Source organism: Elephas maximus, chromosome 2 (genome assembly GCF_024166365.1).
Source record: "Elephas maximus indicus isolate mEleMax1 chromosome 2, mEleMax1 primary haplotype, whole genome shotgun sequence".
NCBI classification, from domain to species: Eukaryota; Metazoa; Chordata; class Mammalia; order Proboscidea; family Elephantidae; genus Elephas; species Elephas maximus.
In genome coordinates, this window is record NC_064820.1 from 152,117,900 (window position 1) to 152,140,124 (window position 22,225).

At 42.1% G+C, this 22,225-nt stretch overlaps 1 protein-coding gene across 4 annotated transcripts in view; it reads right to left on the bottom strand.

The window, feature by feature from the left end:
* SIL1 (SIL1 nucleotide exchange factor) overlaps nucleotides 1-22,225 on the bottom strand; it is a 318,024-nt gene that overhangs the window by 79,081 nt on the left and 216,718 nt on the right. For all 4 annotated transcript variants that reach the window (XM_049873774.1, XM_049873773.1, XM_049873772.1 and 1 more), the window contains one exon: nucleotides 15,087-15,208. In XM_049873774.1, the coding sequence (XP_049729731.1) occupies nucleotides 15,087-15,208 (122 nt within the window). The remainder of the gene's footprint in view (nucleotides 1-15,086; nucleotides 15,209-22,225) is intronic.

The following is a 22,225-nucleotide window of genomic DNA, read 5'->3' on the forward strand; positions in this document are numbered from 1 at the left end:
TGCCTTTCTTTTTGTAATGTTAGCACTTATTGATGATCATTGCCTAGATGCATTAGTTCATTATTGTTGTCAGTTGCCATTGAGTGGATTTTGACTCCTAGAGACCCCATGTGACAGAGGAGAACTGTCCCATAGGGTTTTCTAGGCTGTAATAAAGCCACGGTGGCACAATGGTCAAGTACTCGGCTGCTACTGAAAGGTCGGCAGTTCCAATGCACCAGCAGCTCCGAGGGAGAAAGATGTGGCAGTTGGCTTCCGTATAAAATTTACAGCCTTGGAAACCCTGTGGGAGAACTCTACTCTGTCTTAACAGGGTTGCTATGAGTCAGATCCAACTTGATGGCAAGGGGTTTTAATCTTTATGGGAGCAGATCACCAGGTCTTTCTCCCATGAAGCTACGGGGTGGGTTCTAACCACCAATCTTTTGGTTAGCAGCCAAGCACTTAACCGTTGCACCACCACGGCTCCTTATTAATTCATGAGGGGTTACAAAATGGTGACATTCTAATTGTATTACTCTTTCTGTTAAACTTCCCCTCATCAACTATTTCGTTACCCTGAGGCTCAGTTCATACTGGGAAGGTAGAATAAATGCTTGATTGCTTAATCTGTTTACTACTTTTGATTATTATTAGTTAGTTCCTTTTTTTTTTCCCCCTAGTATCTTCCAAATATGGCCAACAGGGTTCTTGTTTTCTTTTGTTTTGTTTTCTTTCTTTCCTTTTTTAAGCATCATGATGAACTCCATAATGAACTCAGAAATTAAAACATATTTGATAGTTAGAATTCATTGTAGATATTATTCTTCTTGAAGTGCAAACTGCCCAATCTTTGGTCAATGGGAACCTTTTCAAGCTGACTCCTACATCCTTTTCATATGACCATAGTAGTTTTTCACAGCTTCCTTGCTTTCTATTATGGCAAGCTATTCCAAGATGTAAAAATGGCATGAGGGCAATGTCTGGCCTCCTCCAACTTCACAAGGGGAAAGGACAAACAAGATCAACAGCCCAAGGCTAACTCCTATGAGGTGGAGGTCAGACATGCCTCCTCTCTTGGCCATCTTTACCAACTCTGATACCAACTGTCCCTCCCACAGCACTCTCTACTTCTCTGCTGCATTCAATAATTCATTGCAATGGTCACACAGAACTCACAGACCATACTCACAATTTTGGAGATTATTAGGGAAGTAACAGGTTACAATTCAGGCTCAGTAACACTTAAGGATACAGATCTTTTATCAGGACAGCCTCTTCTCAGCTGTGCTTACAGGCACACCTCTCCCTGGCTCTAAAGGCACTCAGCTTTCTTTCCCTGTGGGCCAGGAAGCCCATAGCACTATCTCCTGCTGCTGGGTCTCTACTACCACCACTTCTCACTATCTTCAGGGTTACAGCTTACTCTCTCTAAGTCTCCTGCTTCCAGGAACTTCTCGGTGCAGGGATTCCATGTCCAAAGGACCCACTCTCTACTCCCAGCTGTTCATCTCCTTGGTGGTGGCAGAATCGTCCTCTATGCTCTGGAACTGGCTCTCTTTTAAGGCAAAACTGACCAATCCCCTTGGTGCACGGCAATAATCCTATCACATAGTCCTGCCCAATCACCTGGGTAGGAGTTACAAGACCATGGCTAGAAAGGCCACACACAAAAGTAATTAATCCACCGCACCAGATTATCTTGTACATATTCTACTCCAGACCTGAAATCAGCCATTTCACCATAAAATCACAGTTCCTTTTACTGAAAAATACTATTTTAGAGGGAAATGATATATAGAAAATACAATCTGGGAGTTAAGGGCGCTCGATGTTATTGGGTTGTCTTTCTTCTAGACCCTTTTGGTAGACAGAGCTAAAAATATATATATATCTTTAGGATAAGATTCATCAAAAATTCACACTAATACTTCCAATTCAAACTGAAGAGTATGGGAGATTTTACTCAATCTCTGATGACATACCAGTACCTCCTTTCTCTCATGCTGAAAATCCTGGCTTTCAGAGACACCAGCGTAACTATTTATTTGCTTTATCCCACAATACGTACAACAGTCTCAGAATAACAATACCAAGACTCATCAAAGAGTAAGTACACACAGTGTTCTTTGACATTGGTTAACAACCCCACGACATGTCAACACTCTCCCTTCTCAATCCTCAGTTCCCTATTACCAGCTTTCCTGTTCCCTCCTGCCTTCCAGTCCTTGTCCCAGGCCTGGTAAACCCCATTAGTCTTGTTTTGTTCCATGGGCCTGTTCAATCTTCAACTGAAAGATGAACCTCAGGAGTGACCTCATTACTGAGCCGAAAGGGTGTCCAGGGGCCATACTCTCAGGGTTTCTCCAGTCTCTGTCAGGCCAGCAAGTCTGGTCTTTCTTTTTCAGTTAGAATTTTGTAAATTGTGGCTTTTTTTTTTTTTTTAATAATTTTTACTGAGCTTTAAGTGAACGTTTACAAACCAAGTCAGTCTGTCACATATAAGCTTATATACACCTTACTCCATACTCCCACTTAATCTCCCCATAATTTGCTTTAATGAGTCAGCCCTTCCAGTCTCTCCTTTCGTGACAATTTCGCCAGTCTCCAACCCTCTCTACCCTCCTATCTCCCCTCCAGACAGGAGATGCCAACACAGTCTCAAGTGTCCACCTGATACAAGTAGCTCACTCTTCATCACCATCTCTCTCCAACCCATTGTCCAGTCCCTTCCATGTCTGATGAGTTGTCTTCAGGAATAGTTCCTGTCCTGGGGCAACAGAAGGTTTGGGGACCACGACTGCCGGGATTCCTCTGGTCTCAGCCAGACCATTAAGTCTGGTCTTTTTATGAGAATTGGGGGTCTGCATCCCACTGATCTCCTGCTCCCTCAGGGGTTCTCTGCTGTGCTCCCTGTCAGGGCAGTCATCGATTGTGGCCGGGCACCAACTAGTTCTTCTGGTCTCAGGATGATGTAGGTCTCTGGTTCATGTGGCCCTTACTGTCTCTTGGGCTCTTAGTTGTCGTGTGACCTTGGTGTTCTTCATTCTCCTTTGATCCAGGTGGGTTGAGACCAATTGATGCATCTTAGATGGCCACTTGTTAGCATTTAAGACCCCAGATGCCACATTTCAAAGTGGGATGCAGAATGTTTTCATAATAAAATTATTTTGCCAATTGACTTAGAAGTCCCCTTAAGCCATAGTCCCCAAACCCCCGCCCTTGCTCCGCTGACCTTTGAAGCATTCAGTTTATCCCGGAAACTTCTGTGCTTTTGGTCCAGTCCAGTTGAGCTGACCTTCCCTGTATTGAGTATTCTCCTCCCCTTCACCTAAAGTAGTTCTTATCTACTAACTAATCAGTAAATAACCCTCTCCCACCCTCCCTTCATCCCCTCCCTCGTAACCACAAAAGTATGTGTTCTTCTCAGTTTATACTATTTCTCAAGATCTTATAATAGTGGTATTATACAATATTTGTCCTTTTGCCTCTGACTAATTTCACTCAGCATAATGCCTTCCAGGTTCCTCCATGTTATGAAATGTTTCACAGATTCGTCACTGTTCTTTATCGATGCGTAACATTCCATTGTGTGAATATACCACAATTTATTTAACCATTCATCCGTTGATGGTCACCTTGGTTGCTTCGAGCTTTTTGCTTTTTTTTTTTTAAACAGAGCTGCAATAAACATGGGTGTGTATATATCTGTTTGTGTGAAGGCTCTTATTTCTCTAGGGCATATTCCGAGGAGTAGGATTTCTGGGTTGTATGGTAGTTCTATTTCTAACTGTTTAAGATAATGCCAGACAGATTTCCAAAGTGGTTGCACCATTTTACATTCCCACCAGCAGTGCATAAGAGTTCCAATCTCTCCACAGCCTCTCCAACATTTATTATTTTGTGTTTTTTGGATTAATGCCAGCCTTGTTGGTGTGAGATGGAATCGCATCGTAGTTTTAATTTGCATTTCTCTAATGGCTAATGATCGAGAGCATTTTCTCATGTATCTGTTAGCTGCCTGAATATCTTCTTTAGTGAAGTGCGTGTTCATATCCTTTGCCCACTTCTTGATTGGGTTGTTTGTCTTTTTGTGGTTGAGTTTTAACAGAATCATATTGATTTTAGAGATGAGGCACTGGTTGGAGATGTCATCACTGAAAATTCTTTCCCAATCTGTAGGTGGTCTTTTTACTGTTTTGGTGAAGTCTTTAGATGAGCATAGGTGTTTGATTTTTAGGAGCTCCCAGTTATCTGGTTTCTCTTCATCATTTTTGGTAATATTTTGTATTCTGTTTATGCCTTGTACTAGGGCTCCTAGGGTTGTCCCTATTTTTTCTTCCATGATCTTTATCGTTTTAGTCGTTATGTTTAGGTCTTTGGTCCACTTGGAGTTAGTTTTTGTGCATGGTGTGAGGAATGGGTCCTGTTTCATTTTTTTTGCAAATGCATATCCAGTTATGCCAGTACCATTTGTTAAAAAGACTATCTTCTCCCCAGTTAACTGACACTGGGCCTTTGTCAGATATCAGCTGCTCATATGTGGATGGATTTATATCTGGGTTCTCAATTCTGTTCCATTGGTCTATGTGTCTGTTGTTGTACCAGTACCAGGCTGTTTTGATTACTGTGGCTGTATAATAGGTTCTAAAATCAGGTAGAGTGAGGCCTCCCACTTTCTTCTCCTTTTTCAGTAATGCTTTACTTATCCAAGGCTTCTTTCCCTTCCAAATGAAGTTGGTGATTTGTTTCTCCGTCACATTAAAAAATGTCATTGGAATTTGGATCGGAAGTGTATTGTATGTATAGATGGCTTTTGGTAGAATAGACATTTTTACTATGTTAAGTCTTCCTATCCATGAGCAACGTATGTTTTTCCACTTCAGTAGGTCCTTTTTAGTTTCTTGCAGTAGTACTTTGTAGTTTTCTTTGTATAGGTCTTTTACATCTTTGGTAAGATTTATTCCTAAGTATTTTATCTTCTTGGGGGCTACTGTGAATGGTATTGATTTGGTGATTTCCTCTTCGATGTTCTTTTTGTTGATGTAGAGGAATCCAAGTGATCTTTGTATGTTTATCTTATAACCTGAGACTCTGAATTATGGCTTTTTTAATCACACAAAATAGTTTCTCTCTGTGTAGTTATGCCACCAGTTTTATAGACAGATTCACTTATTTCATTTTGCTTTCAATTTTTATGAATTTTTAAATTTAAATTTTGTTTTAAAATTATATAAAATATGTGCATGGTTGTAAAGTTCCTTTCCCATTAGTAAATTTTACTTTTTAATTATTTTTAAAAATATAAACACACGCACATAATGGCATTTTATTCCTACTTTTCTCTACCTTCCACCTTCCTTTTTTCATTTAACAATATATCCTGGAAAATACTGCTATACAAAATATGCTATAGTATATATAAATATTCTTCAATCCTTACCATATCTGTAGAGTATACCATGGAATAAATTATATAAATTATTTAATCAGTTCCCTACTGATGGTCATTTGGGTTGTCTCTGGTCTTTTGCTATTATAAATAGTGCTATAATGAATAACCTTGAACATACACGTCTTTTTATATTTTTGCCAATGTATTTTAGAGGTACAAGCCTGGCCGTGAGAATCCTATTTCAAAGAATAAATGCATATATAATTTTGCTAGATTTGACAAATTTCCTTCCATAAAGGCTGTGGCATTTTACAGTTCCACCAACAATGTGTAAGAACCTGTTTTCCCACCACTTTGCCAACAGAATATGCTGTCAATATTTGGACTTCTGCCAGTCTGATGAGAAGTAGTATCTCAGTGTAGTTTTAATTGGTGTTTCTCTTCTAAAGAACAATGTTGAGCATCTTTTCAGATGGTTAGCCATCTGCATTTCTTTTATTCTATGAACTGTATGGCTAGCCTGTTTTTCTATAGGGTTGTTCCAAAACCAAACCTGTTGTCATTGAGTCGACTCCAACTCATAACAACTCTACAGAACAGAGGAGAACTGTCCCATATGGTTTCCAAGGAGCACTTGGTAGATTTGAACTGCCAACCTTTTAGTCAGGAGCTGTAGCTCTTAACTACTACGCCACCAGGGTTTTAACAGGATTGTTAGTCGGTTTATTTTCTATTTTTAGGTACTCTTTATATATATTAGGAATATTAATGCTCTGTGATATAAGTTGCAGACTTTTTTTTCAGCTTTTTAATTTGTTGAAACCATTTTAAACTAAATTATCAGCTTGGAGACTTTCAGAGCATAAAAACAGTATGATTTGCAGCCCAAATGTACTCCAGGGCTTGCTTGGGTGAAGAATTTTCTGGACAATTTTTTTCCTTTCCACTGAAAACCAAGTTTCCTCGATATCTCCTTTAGACGAGCAGATTTTTATTTTCTAATTCTCCCTTTCATGGATTCTAGGCTTTGTTTCCTGTCCCCCTACTTAACAAAGCCTGTTGAAACCAAAATCCCTCAACCACTAGAGAACGGCAAATGTCTCCAGGACATATGTTGGTTTCAGCATTCTGTATCTCTTAGGATTTGTGCTTTCCATTATATTTAGCTTTAGGATTTCTCTGATTTTCTTGCAAGGCCATCACATAAAGAATACAATGTTATTAATCCCCCCTGGAGTTGCACGAAACAGCGGCCCTAGAAGTTTCCTGCGAGCTGAATTGTGCATTTGAGGGAATGTTTAAATATTTAATTGAGCATCTTCAGGTATTCTGAACCAAGAGCGCCTCTTGGGAAATGTAAACCACCATTTGCTAGATAGAGAAGTCTCCCTGCTCTTCTATTGTTGCTGTTACTTATTATTTAAATTTTAATTACAAATGCAATACATACTTACTAGAAGAAAAATCAAACAAAATAGAAGTACAGAAAATAAAAAGACTTCCTGCTCAATAGTGGCTTCTTTCCTCCAACAAAATTTTGGTGATTTCAGCTTTGGGGTGAGACTGTGAAACATTCTAAGCAGCCACAGGCAACTTACCCCTTTATAAGATGCAGTGGGTACCACAGACTTGGGCACCAGTTCCCGCTCTCAAGAGGCTTTCGGTTTTGCTAGGGAAACAGATGAAACAACTGAAGTACAACTGAGAAGTAGATGTAATACTTAGCAGTCCGGGGGTGGGGCGGGGGGGGAACCTGCTAATAAAACTGAAGATAAAGGAAAGAACTTTGTGGGCTGGGGTTAAAGAAAAAGTCTGCAGACAGCCACACAGAGGATGTGGGGGAGGCAAGGGCATGTCACAGAGATACAGTCAAAAGAAATGCTGAAGGGGCAAGTTCATTAAGCAAAATGGTGCCTCCCTCTTCAGAATGAAGTCTTGGTTTCCACAGTACTCAGGGTGGCTGGTCATGCTTACAGCTCATTTTCTATTTGTCATTAATTGCCATTAAAAAAAAGTAATCAGACTTTGAATGCAGCTTAAGAGTCATAGCTACCCAATTGCCTGGGCTGATCTTGGTTAATATGTGCATCAATTTGTCACATACAAAATGGTTTGGGCAAGCCTGTCACTGGGGGAGTGTGGAAAAATTAACTACTGGATCAGGAGGTCAGAACTAGTCCTAAAGGTCACATCTGAACTTTTATTCAAATGCTGGCATCTCTCAACGTCTGACCTCATCACAATCTCTAACCTTCTACTTTCTGGGCCTTCAGCCAGTGGGGCTACACATTCATTTCCTTGACCTTAGATTTTAAAGGGTCATGATGTGGAATCTGAATCATCTACTACTGCATCATTAATAAAAAAGACAGCAATCTCCACGCAACCCCCATATGCTATCTGAAAAACATTTCATTTCCTGGGTATCAGTTCACTCCTTTGTTTTTTCATTCATTCATTCAGTAATTATTTCCTGATCATCTGCTCAATGCTAGGTCCTGTTATACAGGGAGATAGCAAGATTAAGACAGAGAAGGGATCCGATCCTCCTAGCACTACCTAAGGGACATCAACAGCAAACAAGTAATCAAATATATAACTGAAAATTGAGATGAATGCTATGAAGAAAACGAGGGGGAATTCAAAAGATTCCAGAGAGATTTTGGAAATGTTATCAATATAGATGTGTTCAGTTGCAAGTAACAGAACAGTGACTAACATTGTGTTAAAAAAACAAAGACATTAACTATCTCTCATATAAGAAGTATGGAAGCAAATGCTTTCAGAATCATTACAGTGGCTAAACCACATCACCTTATCCTCTTCAGCAGGCTGACTTTGTGTATCTCACCTCACAGCTCCAAGACAGCTCCTGCAGCTCCAAGACAATTGCAGTCAAGGCAGGAAGAAATGGGCAGGGTCTCCTTGCTATCTCTTTTTTCATAAAGGAGCAAAATCTTTCCAGAAGCCATCCCAGCAAACACCTCTTTATGTCTCACTGGTGAGAAAGGAGACATAAAGATAATGCTCATCTTTAAACCAATCTCCAGCCATGGAGAACAGGATTACCATACTTGGTTTACACTAACCATGTCTCATTTCCTATAATTTGGGGAGACAACCCCCTCCCTGAGCATGCTGCTGCCCTCACAATATCATGGTTCCTTAAAGTAGAAAAGGAATGTAGAACAGTGGTTTAGTAAACAATAACAGTCAAGATAAAAATCTACAAAACTTGTTCACTAGCTGAATGAGAGAATAAAGAGAGATGACTTGTGTCATTCAGGAGTTCCAAGCTTGGTGACTATATCATAGTGACAAAGATGAAGAAAAAGAATGGGGGAAAAACCTAGTTTATGAGGGAGACAAATAAGTTTCTTTTATTTCTTTTTGAGTTTGAGGTATAATCAGACAGTCTGGTACCAGAGATAGAGGATGGGACCTCAAGAGAAAGGCTGGACTTAAATGTAGACATGGGATTCACCCACAATGAGGGAAGACTTAAACCCATGGAACAGACAGGCCCACTGGGGGGAGAATATAAAAGAAGAGAAGAACAAGTTCAGAAGAACTGTGATGAATAGCTACAATTAGGATACAGTAAGAAGAGGATGTTGCCAGACAATGAAAAGGAGAGGGAGTAATTCAAGTAATCCAAGAACCAAGAGACTACAATGACATGGCAGCCAAGAAGTAAAGTTTCCAAAGGAAAGCAGAGGTCATCATTGTTGACTGCTACAGAGATGTTAACGATGTCAAAGTACTCTTGGAAAATTTCACGATGGCAGGGACAGAAACCAGATTGTGGGAATAATCGTTTTGAGAACGTTAACATCATACTCAAGTGCACTCGTTTCGACCCCCCCTTTTTTTCCACTCTTTCAAGAAGCTTAGAAATAAAAGGAAGTCAATGGATAGGTTGGTGGCAGGACAGGGGTTAGTAGACAGGTAACCTGAACACATCTGTGAGCTAAGACGAAGGAGCCTAGAGAGAGAGAAAGAGTGAGGAACACTGGTGGCGATAAGGAAAACAGGAAGGCGTGCAGGGGCTGGAGGTCACAAGGAGGACAAAAATCATGCTCACCAGGAGAGATGAAGATGTGAAGAGATAATGGGGGGTGGTCAGAGAATATAAGATCTTGGAAAAAATGGGAAATGAATTTCAAAGTATCCAGTGGATGGTATAAGTAAAGAGTTAAGAATGCTGCGTTTCGGCAAGCTCACAAAAGCCATCAGGTTTCAAAAGGAGAAGATACAGATGAGATGCAGATATGACATAGGGAAAATGGCTAAAAATGAACTGGTAAAACCTCAGTGGGGTGAGTACAACTGAGGACACTGGAGAGCCAACAAAGCACAGGATGAGGGGGTGCAGGGGAGACCATTCATTTTAGAAAAGGGTATGTGTAACCTAAAATCTGCCAAGGAGAGAGAAGTTAAAACAGAATCCTGTTCTAGGGATCCAATACAACAGAACACAACCTCACTGTGACGGATGGCACGTGTACATCCTTTGTATAGGGCTCAGTTCCACGACATCCTACAGACTGTGGACTCGTTCAAACAAAAGCACTGGGTACAGTGAACACTTACAAGCTCATATAATTACACAATAACTCATACATGTACAGATGAGAATGTGAGCTCTTAAAATGGATTTAGGAGGCCAAAAGTGACTAAGACAGGGGCATGAGGACAGCAAAAGCCAGTGATATCTGGGGTAGGCACACCAGTCTTGATAGTTTAATTTTTGATAGTGAAAATGTAAAAGCTACGCAGGGGCAGGGGTCTGGGGACCATGGTTTCAGGGGACATCTAAGTCAATTGGCATAATAAAACCTATTAACAAAACATTCTGCATCCCACTTTGAAGAGTGGCATCTGGGGTCTTAAATGCTAGCAAGCAGCCATCTAAGATGCATCAGTTGGTCTCTACTCACCTGGATCAAAGGAAAATGAAGAACATCAAGGACACAAGGTGATTATGAGCCCAAGAGACAGAAAGGAACACATGAACCAGTGACTACTACATCATCCTGAGATGAGAAGAACTAGATGGTGCCTGGCTACAACCGATGACTGCCCCGACAGGGAACACAACAAAGAACCCCTGAGGGAGCAGGAGAGCAGTGGGATGCAGACCACAGATTCTCATAAGACCAGATTTAATGGTCTGACTGAGACTAGAAGGACTCCGGTGGTCATGGCTCCCAGACCTTCTGTTGCCCCAGGACAGGAACCATTCCTAAAGCCAACTCTTCAGACATGGGTTGGACTGGACAATGGGTTGGAGAGGGATGCTGGTGAGAAGTGAGCTTCTTGGATCAGGTGGACACCTGAGACTATGTTGGCATCTCCTGCCTGAAGGGGAGATGAGAGGGTGGAGAGGGTTCGAAGCTGGCGAAATGGACATGAAAAGAGAGAGTGGAGGGAGAGAGCAGACTATCTCATTAGGGGGAGCGTAACTGGGAGTGTGTAGCAAGGTGTATATGGGTTTTTGTGTGAGAGATTGACTTGATTTGTAAACTTTCACTTAAAGCACAATAAAAATTATAAAAAAAAAAAAAAAGTAAATGCTACGTGCAGAGAGGCAAGAGGAAACCAAAAGCAGGCAGCCAGTTTGCTTAGAACTAAAACCAAAACCAGATTACAGAAGGCTGCATGGGCTCTTAAATTCACAAGGCCTTGCTGAGACTTCCCTATACAGAAACACAAATGACTCGTCTGGGACTCCAGAGACTCCTGGTAGGTCAGACTGCAGACAGACACACAGGTGCCATCGTGAAGAGGTAATCAGGTCACAGAAAGGCTAATGAAAACAACTGACTTGAAGAAGGAGGAAGAAGGTTTAAAAAAAAAAAAAAAGTGACACCATGAAAAGATGAAATGTTTAAAAGCACCAGTCTCCTCCCCGCCTCAAATCTCCTTATGCAAGGGCTTGGGCAACAAATAGCAGAAAATGAGAGTATGTGACCCACAAACAAGCGTGAATAACATTCAAATAGAGGAGAGACAAATTTTACTTCAGTGGCCATGTAACATTTAGTGGCCACATCAGTTACATTTATGTCAACAATCTCTCCTTGATCCTGGAATAATTGCATCATGTTTAACACCAGAGATGAGATATCTTCATCCATGGAAATATATGGACGCCGTATTAAGTAATTAACCCAGGCAGGCAAATAAACACCTACATGAAGCAGCAAGATTAGCACCAAGAAACATGTGATAGAACATGAGCATTTAAGAGAAGAGAAAATAAGGAGGATAAAGGTCTATAATATAGAAAGATGATTCAGGTTTAACCTAAGAAAGAACTTCCTTATAGTAAAAACTCACAGTAAAAAGGACACATCATAATGCAGGCAATGGTGATATTACTATACCACCTTATAACTGAGAGGTGCTTTATAACCATTTTCACAGGACTTAAATGTAAAGGTTGGTGGTTCATACCCACCTAGAGGCACCTTGGAAGAAATGTCATCAGATTCAAAAGGTCACAGCCATGAAAACCCCCTGCAGCGCAGTTCTAGTCTGCAACACGCAGGGTCACCATCAGTTTGAATCAACACCAACTGGTTTGGCTTTTTTTTTTTTTCTTTTACTCTATATTATTTGATACTCAACACCTTAGGGCTGAAACACACAGGACATCTATTATTGACCCCAGTTAACATAAGAAATAGCTGAAGCTCAGAAAGGTAAAATCACTTGCCCGTGGGCACAAAGCAAGAAAATGTTAGAGACTGAACTTGCACCTAAATTTTGTGACTCCAGGTCCAGAGGTCTGCTTAAAAAAAAAAAAAAAAACATTGCCATTGAGTCGATTCCCACTCACAGTGACCCTATAGGGCAGAGTAGAACTGCCCCACAGAGTTTCCAAGGAGTGGCTTGTAGATTCAAACTGCAACCTTTTGGTTAGCTGCCAAGCTCTTAACCACTGTACCACCAGGACTTCTACATGTGGTCTGCCTACTGCTCCCAAATACCAAAACATCTGGACAAACGGGGCAGTACTCTTGCCCATCAACAAAAAGCTAGAAGGAATGACCTCAGGATATACTCTTTGCCCTGGGACTCCATGATTCTAAGGTGCTCACTATCCCTTGAATACCCTCTTGAGAAAGAGTCAGTTCATTCAGTTACTGTGTGTGTGCACGTGCATGTGTTTGGTATGTATGTGCACATGGGACTGTGGACAGGTAGAGAGGTACACAGCCAATACCTAGGACATCAAGAGTAAATAGTGAACATCACACTAGAGCACTGAAACCTGACTCTCTGGCTAGAAATATTCTTACCTTGCATCAAGTTCCTCTTTACATAAAACACTGACATATTCATGATGTTCAGGAGCCTGCTGTTGGCTTCCAAAAGCTCTGGCGCCATACCATGCCGTCATTGTAACAGCTCTCCAGTGAGCCATCAAAAGCCCAGCTAGAACATTTTGAATACAGCAGTTTGCTTGCCACCAAAACACTAAATTTGAATATTTTATATTTATCTCTATTTAAATTTTAGTGATGCTGCATAAATGTTAACCCAGTCTTACGCTAATACAATCACGGAAAAGTCTTAATAATGCCACATATTGGCACAGCCCCTGGATAAGTTATGGCTTGCTAAGCAGGTCCAATGCATGCCTCTCAAGTCACTTAGTTAGTCCTCCTTAACTAGGATGTGACAGCAAGATGTTACACAGTTTCCCCCAAGAAATGTATTTCTAGAATTGGTGGCAAGAGACATGTAGGGTAATTTGTTCAGATTGAAGGTAGAAAGAAGGCACTTGAGATTATAGAGATTTTCAAGAAGGGTCTGGAGATAGATTAATAATGTTTGATTCAGTTCTTTTCTGGCTTGAAAGCAAAAGTTCAAGCCTCTAAAGCCTCATTAGGATAAGACCCTACACTTCCCCAAGGCTGAAACTGCAGTGACCACTAAAAAACTCAGATCCTCTCCCTTCCCAGGGGAGGGCTTCCCAGGAGACTCTCTGGTTCTGAGAGGTGAGACCAGGGGTGGTGGAGTCTCCCGGGAGGCCCCAGCCTTGCCTGTCAACAACACAATCACATGACAACCAGGGCTTGATGATCAAGGCAGTGTACTGGTAAGTCAAACAAAGAGAAAGGCCTGCAGTGCTCTCAGCCTCACCTCACAGAACAACTCTTCCTAGCTTCTCAGCTCTGTCCCTCAATATACTAAGAAAAGATGCTGGAGCCTTTCAGAATGACAGGTATCGAACTGAGGTTCTAATTAAAGATGAGAATGGATAAAGGAAAAGGAAATCTTCTCAAACATAGGCCTTCAGTGTAAACATGTTCAGAATAGCCTTTCTCCTGCAATATCACGGTCCCTGCAGTCAAGCCAGGGAACTTCTTTTTTTTTCTTTCCTTTTTTTTTTTTAATTGAACTTTAGATGAAGGCTTACAGAACAAACTAGTTTCTCATCAAACAATACACACATTGTTGTATGACACTGGTTAACAACCCCACGACATGTATGCCAGGCAACTTCTAATAGCCACCTCCCATGTCACTGCAGCAAGGATAAGAATGTTGGTTCCCATTTTAGAGGCACAAATGGTCTAAAGAGCAGATTTTCAAAAGCGGGAGGAGTTATAGCTCCAATGAACCAATTGCAGCATGAAGACATCTTAACATTTTCAGGATGAGTATAATGCTGTAGTGCCCACATATCTTTCTACATTCACTCTTTGGAGATGCTGCCTCCCCACTCCTCTTGCCTGATCAGTCTTCAAGCATAAGCAAGACTAACTGAAATTCTAAACAACTCTTAACTCAAAAAGCATAATAGCCTGGCTACTTGTTGACTGGCTCTGAACAACTAAGGGAAGACACAGTCCCCTCAATATGCCTTCATCGGTCAGGTTCATATTTTATTCATCACAAGATGTAGCTTCACTGTCAAAAGGATCAATTCTTGGAGTTTATTCCCCGCCCTCCCTACTGTCTTTGGTTGGTCTATTTTAGTAGAATGAAACAGAGAATGAGATCAAGAGTGAGTTATTAACGTAAAAAGACCAGACTTAATGGTCTGACTGAGACCAGAAGGACACCGGAGGTCATGGTCCCCAGGCCTTCTGTTAGCCCAAGACAGGAACCATTCCCAAAGCCAACTGTTCAGACAGGGACTGGACTGGACTATGGGATAGAAAATGATACTGGTGAGGAGTGAGCTTCTTGGACCAAGTAGGCACATGAGACTATGTGGGCAGCTCCTGTCTGAAGGGGAGATGAGAGGGCAGTGGGGTCAGAATCTGGCCAAATGGACACAAAAATAGACAGTGGAGAGAAGGAGTGTGCTGTCTTATTAGGGGGAGAGCAACTAGAAGTATACAGCAAGGTGTATGTAAATTTTTCTATGAGAGACTGACTTGATTTGTAAACTTTCATTTAAAGGACAATAAGAATTAAAAAAAAAAAAAGGTGAGTTATTAAATGTCCACACATATAAGATGGGGGAACAGAGTCATAGATGGTGACAATATGAGTAAAAATTCGTATCTACTTGGGATGAGGGCAAATCCTTACTCCAGTTCCCTGGGGATAACTCTGCAATTTGGGAATGGATGTGCAGGAGTTCAACTGTAACCTTTTTTCCCATCCAACCAGCTGAAGAATAAAGCTAGATTTCACCCGAGGGGTTCAAACCATCTGCGCCAATGAGACATCCATCCATACTGCTCACCTGGAAAAGGCAGCCCCAAGCACAAATGCAGCGTACTCCTTCACCAGGGGCTCTGTGCTGTTCAGCCCATTGATCACCACTTGAAGGCCCCCAAAGGAAAACAGGTCCTGAGCATTATCCATCTGCAACAAAGGCACTGCTTAGTACAGAACAACCATCAAGGAAAGCAGAGCTCTTCTTATATCCTTTCTTTTGGTGACTGTCCAAAAACAAATTTAAAAACCAAGTAAAAAGCACTGGTGGCCTTTCTGTCTAACTAGGACATGGTTTTCAAAAACAAACACAAAATTTTAATAATCTTAAATTTGAGAGCCTCTAATTCATCTAACACAATTTATGAGCACCTGCGTGGGAATCAAAGGAAATGGCACCTAGCTATTGCTTATACCAAACATGTCCTGGAAAATTCCAATATCGTAGTGAGTCACAAAGCTTACTCTTAATGTACAAGCTATTAACACAAAGAACCTCGCATCATCAGCACCACCAAATGGTGCCATGCTTCCTGTTCATGTCCAGTTCCAATGAGGGCAGTGGAGGCAGCAGAGACTTAAAAAAACAAAAAAGCTGATTTTTAATTAGAAGCCAAGACCTATAAAAGGGGCCCTGTAGTGGGGATGATGGATGAGTACTAGGAAGAGGAGTAACAACAATACCTCCTGTTTTCTCCTTTCACCTCAGACATTCTAAGGTTGACTAAATCTGAAAACATTCATGATAAGATCGTCACAAAAGCCTCTCAAAGGCTTTAGTCTAGGTCTGTGTTAGTGTCTAGCGGCAACTGTAATGGGCAGCGCAGAACAATTCCATCATCACAGAAAGCTCCATTTGACAGCATTGGCCTAGGCTATCATTTAAGGTCCAAAGCCCTGAGTCCAGACTTTATTCTGTAGGGGATCTCATTCCCCAAGTTTCTTTAGTACCCTAGAATAAGATGACTCAGTTCCCTCAGAAAAGTCACTGGATCCTCTTTTCCCCATTTAGCAGCTGCAGACTCCCTGGAAGATATCCTTGTTGCTACAAAGGCTGCCTCTTACCCACATGTTGATCTGTTATGCAATGAATTGTGTCCCTCAGAAATGTGTGTCAACTTGGCAAGGCTGTGATTACCAGTATTACGTTGTTGTCCTCAATTCTGTGATCTGAAGTTGTTATAATATGTGTTGTAAATCCTAACCTCTGTTATGTCAATGAGGCAGGACCAGAGGCAGTTATGTTAATGAAGCAGGACTCAATCTACAGGATTAGGTTGTATCTTGAGTCAATCTCTTTTGACATATAAAAGAGAGAAATGAGCAGAGAAGGACCTCATATCACCAAGGGAAAAGAGCCAGAAGCAGAGCACATCCTTTGGACCCAGGGTCCCCATGCTGAAAAGCTCCCAGACCAGGGGAAAATTGATGCCAAGGACTGTCTTGGTTATCTAATGCTGCTATAACAGAAATATCACAAGTGGATGGCTTTAACAAAGACAAGTTTATTCTCCCACAGTCCAGTAGGCTAGATGTACTGATTCAGGGTACCAGCTCCAGGGGAAGGCTTTTTATCTCTGTCGACTCTGGAGGAAGGTCCTTGTCATTAGTCTTCCCTTGGTCTAAGATCATCTTAGCACAGATACCTCAGGTCCAAAGGATGTGCTCTGTTCCTGGAAATGCTTTCTTGGTGGTATGAGCTCCCCCTGTCTCTCTGCTTGCTTCTCTCTTTTATATCTCAAAAGAGATTGACTTAAGACACTATCTAATCTTGTAGATCTCATCAATATAACTGCCACTAATTTATCTCATTACGTCATAGTGATAGGTTTACAACACACAGGGAAATCATATCAGATGACAAAACGGTAGACTATCATAAAATACTGGGAATCATGACCTAGCCAAGTTGACAGGTATTTTGTGGGGACACAATTCAATCTATGACAACGACCTTCTCTCAGAGTCGACAGAGTAAGAAAGCCTTCCCCTGGAGCTGGCACCCTGAATTTAGACTTCTAGCCTCCTAAACTGTGACAGAATAAATTTCTGTTTGTTAAAGCCATCCACTTGTGGTATTTCTGTTATAGCAGCAGTAGACAACTAAGACAGAATTTGGTACCGGCAGAGTACTGCTCTAAACAGATACCTCCAGTGTGGAAGAGGCTTCAGAACTGAGTAATGAGTAGAGGCTAGAAGAGTTTTAAAGTGTCTAATAGTAAAAGGCTTGAAGAGACTGTTGGTGGAATTATGGACATCAAAGACAATTCTGGTCAGGGCTTAGAAGGAAGTGAGGAGAGCTGTAAAACCAGAGAGTGCAGAAGGCAAGAAGCAGCAGCAGAGAACAGCTGCAGCAGAACCAGGAGACCAGTTCAAGATGGCACAGGAACCAACCCATGGAGCAAGACAACTGAATGCCTTCAGGCAAGAGGCTTCCTGGCAGAGTAGGAAGCCTCTGGGCACTTATCAGTGGAGCTAGGTTTGCCGACCCAAGCAGCAGAGAGTACCTGCCAGACAAAGTTTTCTGGTGGAGTAGGGATGCCTCCAGGTACTTATCAGTAGAGCTAAAGAGCTCTGTAACACTTGTCCAAGCAGGGCAGACCCCAGCCAGCCCGAGAGATCCAAGGGGCCAAGTCATCAGGGAACCAGGAAGCAGAAGAGACAAGGAGCACAGGAAGCAGAGCTGCCTCAGTCTCAAAGGGTAGGGCCACAAGCTCTGGGGTCTCAAAAGGTGGAATCACAGCCTGCTGGGTCTCAAAGGGTGGGACCACAGCTTCCTAGGTTTAGGAGTCAGGTCTTCACCAACTAGATTCTAGAATGTGGGGCCACCTTTCACAAGTGCCAGCGAGATGGGGCTGAATTTGCTAACCAAAGCTAAGGGGGGTGGGGCTGACATGCACAAGGGGCAGAAGAATGGGGCCTGCCAGGGCCAGGGTGGTAGGGTTGTCACTCAAACAGACTAGGAGAATAGGGCTGCCCAAATCCAAGGGTACAGAGTTGCTGTCACAGTGGCCCTGGAAGGCGGAGCTGAAGCCTAGGGCCGAGAATCCAGAATCCAGAGAGTGTCGCCAACACCCAGAGTCTGGAGGGCAGGGCCATTGCCTAAATGGTCTCAGGGTATACAGGATTATTTTCAAGCCTTGAGAGCTAATTTAACGTGTTCTGCTGACATGCTTGGTGCCTGTTATTTCTTCTTTCCCTCCAAGTTCTTCCATTTGTAATCGAAATGTCTACCTTGTGCTCATTCTACCATTGTACTGTGGAAACAGAGTGTTTGGATTTTAGATTTCACAGATGAAGAGGAATTTTGCCCCAGGATGGAATTTTTGGACTCCGTCATGGATTGAATAGTGTCCTCCCAAAATATGTGTCAATTTTGTTAGGCCATGATTCCCAGTATTATGTAGTTGTCCTCCATTTTGTGATCTGATGTAATTTTCCTATGTGTTATAAATCCTAATCGCTGCCAGTGATTGATGAGGCAAGATGAGGTTATGTTAAAGGGGATTAAGTGGGATGCAACATCCTTACTCAGGTCACAGCCTTCATCTGATATAACAGGAGTTTCCCTGGGATGTGGTCTATATCACCTTTTATCTTAAAAGAGATATAAAAGGAAAAAGAAGCAAGCAGAGAGTTAGAGGGATTTCATACCACCAAGAAAGAAGCACCAGGAGCAGAGCACATCTTTTGGACCTGGGGTCCCTGCACTGAGAAGCTCCTAGACCAGAAGAAGACTGACGGCAAGAACCTTCCCCCAGAGCCAACAGAGAGAGAAAGCCTTCCCCTGGAGCTAGTGCCCTGAATTCGGACTTCTAGCCTCCTAGACTGTGAGACAATAAATTTCTGTTTGTTAAAGCCATCTACTTGGATATTTCTATTATAGCAGCACTAGATAACTAAGACAGACTTGTTGTTTTAAGACTTCTGGGATGATATAATGGGGTGAATGTGTTTTACATGTAGCAAGGACATGAATTTTGAGGGGCCAAGAGTGGAATGTTATGGATTGAATTGTGTCCTTCAAAAATGTGTGTCAGGGAGAGCAACTAGGGAGTATATAGCAAGGTGTATATAAATTTTTGTATGAGAGACTGACTTGATTTGTAATCTTTCACTTAAAGCACAATAAAAATTAAAAAAAAAAATGTGTGTCAACTTGGCTAGGCCATGACTCCTAGTATTGTGTGGTTGTCCTCCATTTTGTGATCTGATACTATTATACTATGTGTTGTAAATTCTAACCTCTATGATGTTAATGAGGCAGAATTGGAGGCAATCATATTAATGAGGCCAGATACAATCTACAGGGTTAGGATGTATCTTCAATCTATTTTTGAAATATAAAAGGGAGAAGTGAACAGAGAGGGACCTCATACCACCAAGAAAGAAGAGCCAGGAACGGAGCATGTCCTTTGGACCTGGGGTGCCTATGCTGAGAAGCTCCTAGCCAGGGGAAGACTGACGACAAGGACCTTCTCTCAGAGTCAACAGAGAGAGAAAGCCTTCCCCTGAAGCTGATGCCCTGAATTTGGACTTCTAGCCTCCTGAACTGTTCGAGAATAAATTTCTGTTTGTTAAAGCCATCCTCCTGTGGTATTTCTGTTACAGCAGCACTAGATAACTAAGACATGATCCCACTTTACAAATCATTGGGAAAACTCAGGAAGCTAGAGCCCAACAACAACATGACTTCTACCCACCTTTTTCCCTCCAGATTTCACAGAGCAATTTCCCACCTCTGCCTCCAAACTGGAAAAGGGCTGTGACAGAGAAATTGAGTTTGAAAGGAAAACATTGTGTTTGACACTGCCAATATTTTTGGGTGGGTCTAACCCGCTTTTACCACTTGGAAAATCACTCTTATACATTTTGATATAATCTTCACAAAACAGGGGCTTTTGTCTCTCTGTCCACTGTTACAGCCCCATTGATTGGAATAGTGGTGGGCATATAGTTAAGTGCTCAATAAATAATCGTTGAATAAATTTGATCATAAAAAATATTCCTGAAATAAACTCCATTATGAAGCAAAAGGGCAATCTGAGGTGTCTGTGCCAACAAAATGGAGGAGGCCCTGGCATCACAGACCTCAAGAGATGGTTAATCCAAAGTCATGAAGTACGCATCAAATCTGCAATACCACGCGGCCACAAGTCAGAGCCAAGACTTTTTTGCTCCAATTGGTCCTTACGAAGAGGAATGATTAACAGGCTAAAACCAGCTAACTATGGAGATTCAAAGTTGGGTGCTTTGCTGACATAAACACAAACAGTACTTACTAAGCTTTCCTTCCTAACATGCTAAGAATTCACTGCCTCTCCTTTGATTCCCCTTCCTCTAGGTTTTCCAGAAACAAAACCATGGCTCAGGGTCCTGTCATTTCATGCCTGGGTCAGTCACTTATCAAAGTTGGTATGAGTTCCTAGCAGAACAGTTGCCACTCTGTCAAGCACAAAGCAACACAGCCCCCATTCACAGAGATTCTGTTTTAGACTCAGCTTATCTTTACTACTACAATGATAGTTCAGCATGATATGCTGACATTTATATAAGCACTTCAGTGTTTTTCAGGTTTTTCTCATTTAAAATTTCACTGGAAGTGAGGAAGAAAAGAGTCTTTCTGCTCACTGCACACCTGAAGGACCAAGCTCCAAAAGCTGGGCTCTGCCCAGCATCATATGGGAGGAGGGCATGACCAGGACCCAGGTCCACAGTTCTTCATCCGAGTCTGGGGCCAGAACTCTTCCTAGGCTGTCTTTAGGATAGGACAGCACAGGCAGAGAAGACCCCAAGGCAGAAGGAGGGAGCACATCTGAAAGCAGACAAAAGGAGAACTGTGCCAACACTGAAGAGAAAAGGAAAGAACCAGAGCACTGACATGGCTGTGAGAGAACAAGAAACCGAGAAAAGGAGAAATGGTGGTAAATAATTGAGAAGTCACAAGAGGGAAGGAAAGTACACCGCTCCAGGATGGATGGGGCAGACAAAGGCTGATCCTCATAAATAACTCACCAACTGTTTTCCATACACAAGGTTTTGCTTTTCACAAATCCTGTTTAATAATTCAAATACGGCTGTGAGGAATCCTCAGGCAGACCCAGTTCGAGTCTTTGAAGCCCATGGCTCCTCAAAACTACCATTCAGTGGAATGGGAGCAGACTAGGGAGTTTCCTGGCTAAAAAAGTCCTATGTTCCTCAAAGCTAGCCCTATATAACCCCAATTCCCCATCACAACTGGAACTCAAGGCCAAAATATATCCTTCAATCCCCCTGTGAAATCTCAATTTAGTACTGTTTCATGGCAGCCTGATGGACCAGCCTAAACCAAGGACCTTACACTTCCAATCAAAAGACCAATGACCTAGAATATTTATCACCCTTCTGCCAAGAAGCACAACCTCGGCCTCTGCCAGGGGACTGGTTCCTGGGCTGACCTCTGGCTGTGTCTAGTGCTGTCCATGAAACTGTTTACCCAGTGACCCATGAGAGCAGGATGGAATGTCACCCTGGGGATGACACTGCCAGATGACTGGAGGGCCTGCGGGAACGGGTAGACAACTTTGTTAGAGCACTGCTAACCCAAGCTTCCTGTGCACTCCTTCTCTTCTAGGTATGACAGGCTCTCCAGTCATCTTGGCCTTTCGTGCTGCAGCTAAAGCAAGAGCCTGTAGAAACCTGATCCTAAAGACCCGTCCAAGTATGTTAAGATAGGAAAAAATAAAAGCTGTCAATATCACAGCAGGACTGAGTTGGCCAATATCCCCTAGGATCCTCCATCCTTTAAATATCTATAATGGAAAAGCTGTTGGAGTTTTCCCTTTTTCACCCTGGAGAAAAAGGCTGGAAATGTAAAAAGAGAACCCAGGTCAATTTTTTCCCTAAGGGGAACAGTCCTCCTATTTGAGGCCTGAGCAAGAGTTACAAGCAGAAAGAGTAGATGAAGAGACTGCTCCATAATTGCTGCAGATACAGTACACACTCATCCTCTCTCACAACAAAAGCTGGCAAAATCCAAAAGAAAGAAAAGCTGTCTTTTAGCCTACTTTATAGAGAATAAGGACACTGTCGTGCGTGGGAGGACGCTGAGACTATATGTCTTGATGAGGATCTCAAACAAGCTTTTGATTATGATTACATGGCCTTCCTGGGCCACCATCGTCCCTA